The 14,867-nt window shown below is 38.1% G+C and overlaps 1 protein-coding gene across 1 annotated transcript in view; it reads left to right on the forward strand.

Moving 5' to 3' along the window:
* The window catches only part of tusc3 (tumor suppressor candidate 3), a gene marked incomplete in the record, with an annotated part of 92,565 nt that overhangs the window by 18,794 nt on the left and 58,904 nt on the right, over window positions 1-14,867 (forward strand). Inside the window, 1 exon segment of the mRNA XM_035659341.1 lies at window positions 9,990-10,159. Coding sequence (XP_035515234.1) covers window positions 9,990-10,159 — 170 coding nt within the window.

The raw sequence follows: 14,867 nt of genomic DNA on the forward strand, positions 1-14,867 counted from the left end.
CCATAGTAAGAGTGTGACCCCAAACATGCAGTCTTGAATTTGTGTGATTACTCAAACACTCATGGATAATTCTGCATGGAGCGGCAAGTTGCTAAAAGTTGTTTTTTTTTCTTAAGCACACTTCAGAGTAACAGGGAGAGTGAGCTGAAGTGAAGATAATAAGGCACAGAACGACTTGACGGTAACATGTCCTCTACATCGTGATGAATTAGCAACGTGTCAGGGAGATGAAGGAGACCACATATTCGCTTTTTGTTCCTTTCAAATTCAAGAGAATGGCTCTTTGCTGCACACACATCTCTCGGACTCCATTTATTTCATCTTTTTTTTACTTTCTTTTTAAAGATTCCCACTTGTTTTCAAACTGGTTTCAAATACATTTGTCTTTATTTCTAAAGTTTGATTGTTTCGTTCTTTTCTTTAACCAAGGACACAGAAGTACAACATTGGCAAAACTGTGGGTGCTTTCTAAAGTGTGATTAGAAAAGTTAATACTTTTAATATTCAACTAACTACTAACTCCATGAGGTCAAAGTCAATTAATCTCATAAATCTGTATTGAACCAGCCATGTGGAGTAGTTACATGCATTGCTTAGTTTCTTACCTTTACTTCACTGGCGCCTGGCTTAAGTGCCTGGTACCACAGATACCACAGGACAGAAAAACTTCCTTGTCTTCCTGCCCAGCCCCTCAAGGAATTTGAATTACTTTTTTCAAATCTTGTGATGCACTTTTTTTTTATTGAATCACCTGATGTTGACTGCTGTAAGCTTACATAACCCCCCCCAAATGAATGTAAATCCTCGAGGAAACTAATTTACACAGATTTGTTTTGCCCTGAAATTTGCCAGATAATCATGCGCTCCCTTTATAACATGGCTTTTGGCTACTATAAAGTAAGGGAATCATTTTTGTTTGTTTGTTTGTTTTGGGATTATTACAGAAACGTAATGGTGATGCTTGTCCAGTTGTTGGTGCCAAGGCAAACACTGGGTACGTGACAGCGATGAGGCTTTAGATACACTGCACACAGTGTATTTTGTTGATCAGTCTACACTGCAGCGTCTGAGAGTCCTGATCTGGAGCTTGAAGCTAATTAAAGAAATTAAACTCATAAACTCACACACCAATATCACCTTTGCCCAGTAGCCACTGGCAAAAACTAGAATCAACCCAATGTTGATATGGTTTATTAAACCAATTTACAACCATAATCATGTTTATTCCTGTATGGTATTACCAGCATAAAATATGGTTAGGTGTACTTACAATCTACAACATGAAACAATAACATTAGCTGCCTGTCAGTGTTATGTCACCATATTCTTTTAATTTGTCTCTACTACTGTGTCCTTATTATATTAACAGTGTTTTTCCCCATTTTCTCTCTTTGTTGTCTCTTTGTTTCTTTCTACTTTCTCTCTCTCTATCGTTTTACTTGCCTACGTGATTTTCCTCCTTTCTTCATCCTTCCTCACCCCATGTTTTCCTCCCCATTTTTTTCATTCATTTTCATTTCTTTCCTCTCCTCTCTCCATCTCTCGCCTTTATTGTGGGGAGCAGTATAGTGACCATATGCTCTCTGAGTGCTTTCGTTGACTCCCTATTGTTTTTACAGTAAGACTGGCCCCTTGCCCTGTGTGTCCACCCCCAGTTTTTATTGGGATGCCTTTATAACAAAATCAAACTGCACATATGCCCCATAAACCCAATTGGAGCTTGCCACTTCCCCAGAGAAATGATATCTGCAAAGACAGGAAAAATAAAAATAAAGGGTGAGTAGAGGTCAAGCACAGTGACTAAACAGTTAGCCTTTGCATTTTTCCCAGATTCTGTGACTGATAAAACGTAACTAGAATAAATTACACTCACTAGTTGTTTGATAGTTCAAATAGGTTCGCTAACTGGTGTTAAAATGCATTGTTAAAATATATCAATATGTTTGACTGGGGAAAGTGAATGAGCAATGCTCTTCACTTTCTCTACAACAACTATGTTGCTCCAGCTGTACAAATAGAAATAACCAATACAAGCTTAATTAGGAATTCCAAATTCCATTAGAGAGTAATCCTAAAACTATAAAAAAATAAATAATTTTACATGATATCTTAACTTAGAGCTCAAAATGGTCTTTAGTGCAGACAATTTTCAAGTCTTAATTTAGTTAGAGGTCTTAATTGAGTCGTCTTACAGATTACTGTGATGTTATTGTCGTGAGAATTCAACCTAGACACCCACACCCAATGCACATTGTGTTTTATCATTTTCATATTCTTTTCACATTCTTTCAGCTTGAAAATTAGCCTTATATCTCTTCCTAACTGGCATTTAAAGCATCTGAAAAGTTAACTTGATGAAACTTGCAGACGCCCTGAACCAACAAACACAAAAGACTTAGACAGGCGCCCCAGGGAAAGGAAATGACAGAAGATTTAAAATGTCACACTATGTGCCTGTGAGGTTTAGAGAGAAACTGTAATCTTTCAGCAAAAAATAAAAAGGCAGACACGTAGATATTCTATAAGCATCACAGAGAGACAGACACAACCGCTGGCACTAATGGGGGAAAGATATAAACTAAAATAAAATCACTAGAGGGTGATGGACGCGAAGACGCGTGGACAAAGGCAGGAGAAAAATGCATTTATTTCAAATAATTGTTATTAGGCAGATAAGCTGACAAATCCCCTCCCCCAACCCCTCCATTGACAAGTCATGGTATTTCTGGGAATCGCAGATTATGGGCTGACAAATATGGAGCAGGCAATATGAAAGCATGTTGGTTTGAATCAATGGAGGTGCGAGATGGAAACAATAGCACTGACAGGCAAACTCACTCCAACGGACACACTCTCACAATGCAGGATGGTATGTGTGTTTACATCACACCATATTAACTGTTCTTGAACCCCTTCATTTTGCATACATCTCCTCTCTTCTTCTGCTTCATTTGTTTTCCACTTCATAGATTCCTCAGCTCTTTCTCATCCTTTTTATCGCTGTGTGTAAAACTGTTTTTCTCCCACCACTGTATGTATTTGTACTCCATACTCCCTTGATAAAAATAATAATAAGGAATCAAAGAAAAAAAAATCCAACATCTGAGTAATGTTGCTTTTCCTTCCCATCTCGTTTGTTCTTCCCCTTTGTGTGTGTGTGTGTGTGCGCTTGTGTGTGTGTGTGCACACGTGTTTTAAGTATTTTCAATTTAACTCGACACAGAAAGTCCCCAAGTCATTATAAGTACACTATGATTACCAGAAACTGACTTGCAATTTTTTGTTAGTTCTTACAAAGGGCAGTGTACGTCTTTGTGTGTGTTTGTGTGTGTGTGTTGAGGAGAGAGAGAGAGAGGGAGAGAGAAAGTGGGTGAGAGATGAGTCTTTGTTCCTTGTTATACGAAGCCAATTTCCAGTAATCCTCCTTTCAATGGGAGAATTGGAGGAAACTGTATAGGAGCTTGATGGCCAAAGCCGAGACCCATTCACTTACAATAGACCTCTGTATAGACCGCTCAGAGCAAGGGATTGTGGATTGAACACAAACACGGTTGGCTTTTCATGAGGAGGGTTTGCCGATCAAACCCCTGGGTGGCTGGGGAAATCTGGGCTGTCCCTATCCTGTAACTACAAGGCACTTAAAGGTACCCAGTGGGGGTAACCATGAGTGTATACGTCTCTTTAGCATACAAAAAACATGTTATGTCACAGACGCAGGTCATTTTTTTACAAACACCCTCTTGGGTGATGATCACCCCCTGTTCATGAAACAATATCCTCAGCACTCCCTTTCTCATTCTAAATTTGCAATATTTCTTTCATACGGTCAGTGAAAATCAATGTAAGGAATTAAACGACACAATAGAGATGTTCTCCTGGTTTCTCTAAAGTGAACGCTGTGGTGTTTGAACTGAGATGCCAAGCGCTTCTATTCGAAGCAACTTGAATTTTATGTTTGGACCAGCTCAGTCATAATGCCTGGCTGCCATGGACTAGATCACATCATCTGTGTACAAGAAATTCCTTACTTCTAACTGGTCTTCCTCTCCTTCCTTACAGCATAAATTTGCAGCACTTTCCCAGTTTTAAGCGTCAGATTGTTGCTGCCTTGCTTGCTGTTATGACTTATGAGATTTTATGTGGTTCATTTATTATGTTTTAAAATAGTGCGTTGATGTAGAAGTGATATGAGGCCAACCTTAGGCTAAGGTATCTACATTTTATGCACCATAGTTGGATATTGTTCAAATGTGTTCAGATGCAGGTACTAGAATTCATCTCTAACCTTCAGTGTAAGTGTGTGTAAGGTGCGCGTGCTTTTGCTCTGCAAATAAGAGTTGGTTTTGTATGTGCAGAGGTGTTTCATATACTGCTAAGTCAATTTTGATTTTCATAATAGAAAGTGAAAAGGCTGAAGGAAAGGAGAGGATTGGTTTGAAAATACTTCCTTGACTATTTGATTGAAATTGAAAGACAAACGAATTAACCACATGACTGCCAAACTGATTGTTTGAGGAAGTGACTGACATCAATTTACTAATTTACTATTTAGCTGATTTTTCTAGCTAAATAAATAATCAACTGACTGACTGGTTACCCAACTGACTGAGGGATGGATCATTTGTCTGACTGTTTTTGGGCTGACTGACTGGCTAGAGTGACTGTTTAACCGTCCTCTATCATGCCCTCCATAACCTCTAACTGTGTGGTCATCAGTGCATTAGTGAGTTATGCCTCACACTCCATGTGTCATCCTCTTTCGATCTATTATGTTCTCTCCCTTCATTATTTCCTTTCCTTAAACGGCACGTATCCCTTCTCCCTATTGGTTTTCTATTTTTATTTTTATTTATTCTTCTCCCGAGTGCTTTTTCTCTTCCAGTTGTTAGATCAGCTTCATATCTCCTGTCGGTTTTGCGGATGCTCTGCTAGCAAGAATGTTTTTCTTTGAAAGTCATTTTATTTATTTAGCCTTTTATTCTTTATATATAGCCACGAATTCCGCTTCTCAACACACCTTAGTGTCTTGGCATTGCACGAAATGTGAAGACGTTGCTAAAAGGAAGATAATAGAGAAAATGAAGGACTAAATAGAGAAAAGAAAAAAAAGACACTTGAAGATTAAGTAGAAACATGGACAATGAGAATGAGAGCAGTGGGGGAACTAGAGAGATTTAGACCACAGTGCTACTGATACAGTCTGCTGCCTACCCTATGACCTGTAATGTGAGCGAGAGAGAGAGAGGTTATGACATTCATAGAGTGAGTAACAGAAAGGCCGATGGATAAGGCAAGATATCTGCAAACCATTCTGCATCTTAGTCACACACACAAGCACACACACATTCAAATATACACGCCCTAGATGTGATTCATTTTAGTGCCCTCTGTGCTCAGTGAGGTAGAAAATAAATGTTTTTAATGGTCCTAGGCTGTTTGGAGTGCTTATTGTGTATTGTATGTTTGTGTGTGTGTGTGGGTTTAGGTAAAGTAGGGAGCCATAACACTGATGTGTGGGAGTCACTTGAAGGTCTAACATAAGGTATTTAAATAGCTCTGTGCATGAATTGCTCCTTAGAAGAGTTTTTAACTACTTTGTAGTTCACAGGCATCAATACAGACAATATGATTACTGTGAACTCTCAAATAGTGGCTGTATTTACCACAACTTTAAGAGTGAACCAGGCCTTTTATTAGAGGTAGTCTATTATTATTAATGGCAGGTCTTTTATCTCTAATTCACTGTGTTTTATGAGGTCAGATTTGAGTAATAATTCTTCTTCTCTTCTTCTCTTTGCTGCGGTAATTTGCCGCTTGCTGGTAAACGCAGCGCAGTCTTCATGTTTACCTGTTGTAATGGTTGATTCTGCATATTGTACACATTTACGCAGCATCCACGGCACCATTGCAACAACCTACCCGTGCCATATTCACTACTCTGAATCTCATGGCTTTTGTTTTGAATAAAAATACTACTCGCGCTCACTATCAAGTCCCAGTTATTGGTATTACAGCTTTTGTTGAATAATGTTAAAATGACACTAATCATACTCTAGAGTAGAACCATTATTACACTTACAGAATATGGTCATAAATACATACCCTCATGCAGTTTTCGAACAAAATATATAAATAATATAATGCAAGCTTTAAATCCCAAACTTAAATGGCTGATTGTGTGTCTAGTGACTAGTTCTGTCTCTTGGTAGGACTCTCCATTTTAAGACTCCACAAACAACAGCTTATACTTCAAAACAACACTATCTAATGGCAAGTATTCTCTCTTTCCAGCTGCCCTGCTCTCCTGTTTTTCAGCACCTTTATCATCTCTTACAGGTTCCTCAAAAGCAGTACTTCTGTCTGTTTTCAGCACTGTTGTTTGTGTGTGTGTGTGTGTGTGCGTGTGTGTTTGCGCGCAGAACACGAGTAAGGCAGTGCATCATTACTGCCAGCATGATTGGCATCCAGGACTGACAGCTCTCCTTTTGGGGCCGAATGCACACGGGTAAAAAGTCGGTAGATAAATTAAAGAGAACGAAAGCAAAGGTGTACAAATAGCACCTTGTACCTCTTCTGGACTTGCACGCCCATGTGTATGTGTTTGTGTGTTGTACTCCTCCCTCATTATATGTGGCCCATTAGTGCAGGGAGTGTGTGTTACAGCTGAAGCACATGCCATGCTACTGTCTGACTTTCTCTCTCTCTCTCTCACTCTTTTCTTTATCCTCCACTTTTCCTTTTTGTTTGCCTTTGTAGATCTTGTCTCCAGGCAGTTTACTTGAGAGATTAACCCTAACCCTAGTTTACGGCTCTTCTCTGTGTCTGCAGCTAAGCCGATGACCTAATATGTATATATACTGTACGTGCGTGTGTGTGTGTGTGTGTGAAAGAGGGAGCGAGAGGGGGAGAGAGATTTTGTGTCTGATTAGCGGTAGGAGTAAGGCGCAGTGCTTAATTATTTAGCCACTGTCTACTTCATCCAGTAGTGAACTGAGGGGGGAGAGACTTTACTGTACGTGGAGTGGCCTATAGTGCTCCCACTCTCATATAACTGGTGTAAATCTACTGCAGAGTGCAACTACAAAAATTCTCCAACACCTTAGCATCAAAAGCCCCTCTGCCCAAACAAGACATGCATGCTTATGTTGGCTGGCAATGGAGAGCGAGAAGTATAAAGCAGCTGGTTGAGAAAACCAGCCTACTGCGCTGACTCAGCTGGCTATACATTTTATTAATACATGTAGAAGTAAAGAATAAAATGGGCACCACTATGTTTGTCCCTTGTCCAGTATAATAGAGCAAGCTCTGCATCAAGCCTTTTTTAAAGTGTTAAATGTAGCATTTTGTAATTCAATAGCAGAAATCCTGAAGAAGCACATTTCAAAACCTCGACAAACTCATTCATTTACTATTAGTTAACATCATCACTATGAATGCTTCTAATCTAATACCTTGTCATATGTGTGTACTGAACACCAGAGGAATGCCTGCTTCATTCAGTCTCTGTCAACCAGGGTGATGATCCTTTTTGTGTTATCACATTGACAGTCAGGTTGTTGTCGCTTGAGAAAAGTGAAAAACAAACATTTATCAGTGTTTCTGTATGTGTTAAAGATGCAGAGAGGACAAAGTATTTGAATGAAAAATGCATGACAAACCCTCAGTAGAGATTTGGTGCAGTGTACTTCACAAAAAAAAAAAAACAGTTTTATGTTGTAAATTGAAATGTGCTTCTTGTACAGATTTTTTCGCTGTAGAGTTTGATCAGCAGAGGTTGGAAAACAAGTCTTTCATCAGCAGTCTCAGTATTTCATCACTCATCAGTTCCGAACTCAAGTTTGGTAGGAACTAAGCAGTGTCCTGCTGAGAACTGACACAGTCTAACAGTAGATATACAGCCAAACACACACACACACACACCCAGCCCGACTGTATCATTACCGTACCTCACCATATGAGTTTTCTATTATAAGCACCTCAGCTTTAGGAACCTTGCAGAGGCACTAGTTGGTGTGTTTGCGTACACATTTATGCTGTGTGTTGTTTACCTTTAGCGATGTGTTCTGACGCTGACTCTGTTGTGACCTTTTAGCTAAGCCGGCCCGGATTTAATCAACAGTAGACTCCTACAATTCACACACAAACACAACCAACAACTCTGGCTTTTCTGTGCACGCACACACACACCGAGACTGCCAAGTCAGGGCTCCTTTTCTGTAAATAATGGTTAGGTTTGCTGTATTCCAGATTCTTTGTTTGCATCCCATTAGTCAAAACAGGCCAGGAGTCAAACCTATTAAAATTTAGATTTAGGAACTGGCATCCACCAACACCTTGTTGTGTATCAGCATTACATTTAGAAAGCCGGTATGCTGTAAGGCTCTTTGTTGGTCATTGAATAGTTGGAATGTCATAGAAAGAGACTGTTTTTCAGACAGGAAGAGTCAAGGATTTTAATATATTCTGTGGGAATGCTGCTGATATCAGGGATTGTACAAATGGTCATTTTATATTTTTTTTTTTTTTTTTTTTTTTTTTTTTTTTTTTTTTTTTTTTTTTTTTGTTTTTTTTTTTTTTTTTTTTTTGTTTTTTTTTGCTTTCTTCGTTTTTTTTTTGTTGTTTTTTTGTGTTTTCCTCTTTTTCTTTTTTTTTGTTTTTTTTTTTTTTGTTTTTTTTTTTTTTTTTTTTTTTTTTTTATTTTTTTTTTTTTTTTGTTTTTTTTTTTTTTTTTTTCGGGGGTAACCAGGATGTCTTTGCAAAGTTTACTGTCACTCCGGGGCCCCGGTTTAGCTCAGCTAGAGAGCTGGTGACCCATGTACGGAGTTGCTGCAGCGGCCCGAGTTCGAGTCCGACCTGCGGCCCTTTGCTGTGTGGTCATCCCCTTCTCTCTCTGCCCCCCTTTCCTTGTCTATCTTCGGCTTTCACTATACAATAAAGGCAATAAAAGGCCAAAAAATAACTTTTTTACTGTCACTTGAATATAAATGTTTTCCCCCCCTATGACGGAAGCAGTGATGTGGAAGTGGTATTATGAAAATACTCCATTACAAGCAGTGTATAGTAACGTTACTAAGGTTAAACTATTCAGTAACATGTTACTGTAATTCCACTACTTTCGTCAGTAACTAGTAACGCTTTTAAATGAAATGATGCAATTACAATAACTGACATTTTTGTCAGGCTTGTTACTCATTACTTTTGTCCTACTTGAAAACAGTTGACACATCCAAGCATATCCCGATGATTTTCCGGTTTATGATCTAGTGTCACAGGACCTTACGGTGGCCAAAGACAGTCCTGTCCGTTCATCAAATACAATTATTTATTAACTAACTACTGTAGCAAAGCTTAGTTATGATTAAGAGGATTAATAAATAGATAAGTTAGTCTTGTTCCACAGCAACTCTCAACAGCTGTGTGCATTTATAAGAGAATTAAAGCAGACATTTTAAAGTAACACAAAAGTTACTTTCCTTAGTAACACATTACTTTTATATGCAGTAATTAAATTGCCCAACAGCTTCCCAACACTGATCATCATGTATTCAAAAGTACTCATTAGACAAAATGGCACCATTAATCGTGTTATCATTTCTATTATCCTTACCGTTATTTTTTATTATTGATGTATTAAAACATCGAGTGGTATTTTTTATTATTGTCATGCTGCAAAATAATTTTATGTACTGTTAAATAGTTTTCATTTCATCATTTTATAAAATGATTATGTAAAATCTCAATCTGAAAAGTAAGTAGTAATTACATCTGTAAAAAGTACATTGTGAAATATAGTATAATAAGTATAAAATAGCATAAAATGGAATTACTCAAGTACACTGCTTGAGTACATTTGAACACAAAGACTTGAAAAGCCTTTATTTATAAACTGCTTTGTCCGTAGCCTTGTTGGAATGATCTTTCTGTTTGAATCTGAAAATCGTAATGGGATGCATTGTCCTCTCTGCCCTTTTCCTTGTCTGTGTGTTCAGAATCTGCTGTCAGAGAAGGTTGACCAGATGATGGAGTGGTCCTCTCGGCGTTCGGTCGTCCGGATGAACGGGGACAAGTTCCGTCGCTTCGTCAAGGCCCCACCCAGGAACTACTCTGTCATCGTCATGTTCACTGCCCTGCAGCCTCAAAGGCAGTGTTCTGTCTGCAGGTATGTACACACACGGACACACTCAAGACCAGCGCACTTACGGTCTGGCACAGCACCTACAATAATAGCCACTAATTTGCCCTTTCCTCCTATTGCCTGACATTCTCATGTCCTCCTGCAACTTTACTTGGTGTACTGAAGTTCACCTATATTGGAGTCACACTCTCACACACACAACAGGAGCACATAATCACAAATATCCTAGAACTCATCTCATATTTCAGGTACCCTCCTTCCACACACACACACACACACACACACACACACACATATATATAGACTAACCCACCTTGGGAAACACAGAAAACAGCATTATATAATAAGAACCTTTGGGTTACATTGACATTTGGATCAAAGGGATCACAATTTAAATGAATGTCCATCGGAGTGCAATCATTTTAACAACCTGACAGCCCCATTATTTCAGCACCATGGACAGCTCTGCACACAATACTGGTTTTCAAAAGAGAGATGACTCTTGGCGCTGTCCATGGCCCTGAAAGCTACTATGGATTAGTCAGTGAAGTCATGAGAACCAGTATTGGTTATACAGATTTTTTTAAACGATCATGTAAATGCAAATTCTGTATTAGTACATTTACTTCACGTCTTCTCTCTGGTCTAAATGAAACCACTGTGAAACCAACTGGAAACAAGTCAGACTACTAAAAAGACTACGTCAGTATGATGAATAGAAGTAAACATAGGAATAAATACAAAAATGGTTATCATGCAGATGTACCCATGTATTTATTGTAGATATTGTATGTGTTGATAATATGAAAACTACATGTCTTACTAATACTAATTCACTTAGAGCACCAACTTTATCAGTTTTGTAATGCTTTGTGTGAATTGCAGTCAGTGATATTATTTCTGTTTTTATTTGTCTTGCTTTCTTTGATTGTTTTCGTTCATACTCACACATTTGTTAAAGTGCTTTGTAACTGTGAATGGCCTGTGTTGCACTTTAGGGCAGTAGCTAATCTGTTGTTCAGGAATTAGTGATTTCTCACATTCCAAAGTATTATTATTTGGTAAACCCAGCAATATGGCCAAGTGCAATACCCAAATTGCAGAAGCTGCAATTTTTTGATAAAGTTAAAAAGTGTGACAAAACAGCATTATAATGAAGAACGTCAGACAGGCTCTGGCCTACAAATCTTGTTCTCCACGAGTAAGTTTTGGTACTGACCCCAACAAATATCACATCATGATTTTAATAGTTTTTTCAGTGAAAAAAAAATTGAAAAAGAATGAATCATTTTTAGTGCATATTAGTCATAAGATCTGTCAAAATAATTGCATTAAACAATATTGTGCGTCCCCAATCCTGTGTCAAAAATGTGACTAATGTAGTGACCAAGTGTGTGACTCATTGTTTAGGTGTGGGAAATCACGTCATGCTTATTGACATTCATCACATTGGAATGCATGACATATGTTCTGCAGTTTGGCCTTCTTGAGGAATTCATGACTGCTTGAGGTTGTCGTGTAAATCTGCACCTTTTTGTCTGTGCAGCAAACCAGGTAGTTAACCCAGGTTCTGGTGTCTCAGCGGAAGTCCAGCTAACTGATGAAATCAACAATTACCTTCTCTGTCCTGACCCTGTTACTCTAATCAGCCACTCTCCTTACTTCATCAGTCAGTTGATTAGATAACACATGTATCACTGATCTCAGCACCCCTCGGCATCCTCTCTCTGTGTCTCTGTATGTCTACAACAGACATCTCTTTTTATTTACCTTCCATTGCTATAACTCAAATTCAAACCCAAATGTTGATTCATGTTGATGACCATAATTACATACACAACTGCCAAAGCAGGTTACTCACACACATTTGCTTGCCAGACGCATTCATTAATGGCAACCCACCCTCATTCACCCTTCACACGCCTTTGTTTGTTTGTCTGCTTCGTCTTTTCTTTTTGTTTTTCCGTCTCTCTATCTCTCTCTCACTCTGTCTGTCTCTCTTTCTATCTCCACAAGCATTCTTTTATTAACATTAGCGATAGTATCACATCATTAGAAAAAGAGAGCGAGAGGGTGAGTTAGAGTAAGAGATGGATGTTGGATTGTGACCTGAATGTCTGCGTTAAAAGGACTATCAGGCAGTGAAAAAGATGGCTAATCACTGGGGTCCTCACTCCCACATCACTCTTTGTCCCTGTTCCATAGTAATTCCAACTGGGCTTTTAACTAAGTATTGCTTCCACACTAGAAAAGAGACAAAATTATGTATACTCAAAGATAACTGTCTTCATACTATATTACCTCATTTTTTAAGCCTATCATCAAAAATGGTGTCAAGTGATTCAGGGCTGCTAAAGTGACTGACAGTGATACAACCATTTAGACCCAGCTCAGGCTTAACCCCTTACCAATAAGAGAAATAAAGTGTTATGCTGGTTGAAACTAAGAAAATCGGCATCTCTTTTACAGGAATGATACATACTGTACATTTCTTTCTGTGGGGCCAAAATTGATTCTGTATCATTGTTGCTTAGTAACTGCTAATGAGAAAACTAGAGTAAGCGTTGTGGTAGAAACATAGGTAGCACCTATGGTTGTCAACGTTTTCTTTGCTGTTTTGTTGTTTCTTCTTTGAGTTTATTGTTTTTTTTATGTATAGTAAAAGCATTTAAACATTTATTTTCACTTTTTCTTCACCATAGCAGAGAAAGTGTTCTCTCCTTTTCATAGTTTTATACAAAAAGCACACAAAAAAACAAAGAAACAAATGATTAGCAGTATAGGTGCTTCATCAAATCCATCATCACCTTCAACATAACAGCCTGGTTTGGTGCTCTGAGTAACATTTATCTCATCCCTCTAAACAAGATCATCAGAATGAGCAGCAAAATGATTGTTCTGGACCTGGAACCAGGCATCTAAAGCAGACGGGTTAAAATGAAAGGACTGCAAATAGCCTCGGACTCCACACACACAGTACACAACCAATACAGCCACTTACCTTCAGGCCGCATATACAGGTCACCTCTATTTAAGACTAAGCGGGCCATGTTGAGCTTTGTGCCTACCTCCATCAGACTCATTAATGCCTGAGCTGGTCTGGGATCTTCACCCTATTTATTATTTTTTTATGAACATTCCTAGGTACACCTAAACATACTGGTGACAATGTATGATTATTATGTACAGAAATTAATAAGGAAAACAAAAGAAATAAAGAAGAAGAATGTAAAAATAAAATTAAGAAATAAAGACAAGAAACACAGTAGCTTAGTATAGCTACAACAATATTTTAATGTATAGGAATGTAGGAACAACAATGTCAAACTTATGCAGTCTGAAGCATTATTGTTACCAACTTTTGTAAAATAAATAATTAAAAATGTGTTTGTAATTTTTAAATAAATCAAGTCCCTAGCTTGCTGGTTAATTAATGTTACGCCGTGATGAGACTGATATGAAGACTGTTAATAGACTTAAATGGTTGGTTGTCATGCTCACATAGATAAGAGGGACACAAATGAACAGATTGACAACCTTACATCACATCATCTTTTAAGGTATTTTCCTATTGCACACAGACCTGATGATCAGTTGATGCTGGGGATTACATAGTTGAGACTGACTGGCTTTGTTTAACACACACACAGCAAAAGTTTAAAGTATTGCTCTATTAAAGGTCCAGCGTTTAACATTTAGGAGGAATTAGTGGCAGAAATTGAGTATAATATTCATAGGTATGTTTTCATTTGTATATAATCACCTGAAAATAGGAATTGTCTATCTGTTTCTCAGGAGACCGCTGTTTGTGTTACATTCCATAACTTATATTAAGTAACATACCTATTTTTCTGTAGTTTCTGTGCATTAACCTCACCAAACTGTTGGTGTTTAAAAGTGCAGTTTAGGAGGATCTATTGGCACAAATGGAAAATAATAATCATAGCTAGGTTTTCATTAGTGTATAATCACCTGAAAATAAGAATTAGAATGACCTGTTTTTATCTACAGACGTTAGGGGTCATGTTTAGTGGATGTATGTTTCTACAGTGGCACAGAATGAACAACAAGCCAAACGATGCTACTGACCAAGCCGCCATATTTCACAAGTTAGGAGTGAGAATGTGTTGAATAAACACAAAACATGGACTATCAGGACAGTTTAAACCATATTTCAGTGACACCTTGACAACTCCAGCAAAGTAGTAGAGATGAGCGCTACTGTAATCGCTGACAGTCTGCTGGCCTGAGATTCAGCTTCATCTCTGCTGACTTTATAAAATGGTAGACACATCAAAGGGACCATCCTAACGTTAGCTCCAAAGATAACAATGTAGCATCACCGCACATAACACATCCTGACAGACAATTTCCCACTAATTAAAGCCAACACAAGAGGCAGTTGGCATAAGACGCAGTGTCATAGTGAAATTTAGCAGGTCGAAAGAGACGTATATCTTAAGTCAGAAAGAAGGGAGTGAGAGAGATACTAGAAAAGAGAGGCTGCTTCTTGGCATTTAAGTGTTTATTTTGTCATATAGGAGGATAAGGTGACTGACCCTGGTTGGTTAAAATAACACCTTCATTAGGCTAAGTTTGAAGGAAATTGATATAAAATGACAAATGAGGTTTGTAGTACTAGTGCAGTGCCCGTAGGAAGTATGTATTGCTATAGAAAAGTGTGAGGTTAAGTAGCTTTTTCATGGATGGCCAAATGAGGTTGTGTTTGAAG

The sequence above is a fragment of the Morone saxatilis genome, unplaced genomic scaffold, assembly GCF_004916995.1.
Source record: "Morone saxatilis isolate NCDOM2014 unplaced genomic scaffold, NCSU_SB_2.0 Contig17, whole genome shotgun sequence".
NCBI classification, from domain to species: Eukaryota; Metazoa; Chordata; class Actinopteri; family Moronidae; genus Morone; species Morone saxatilis.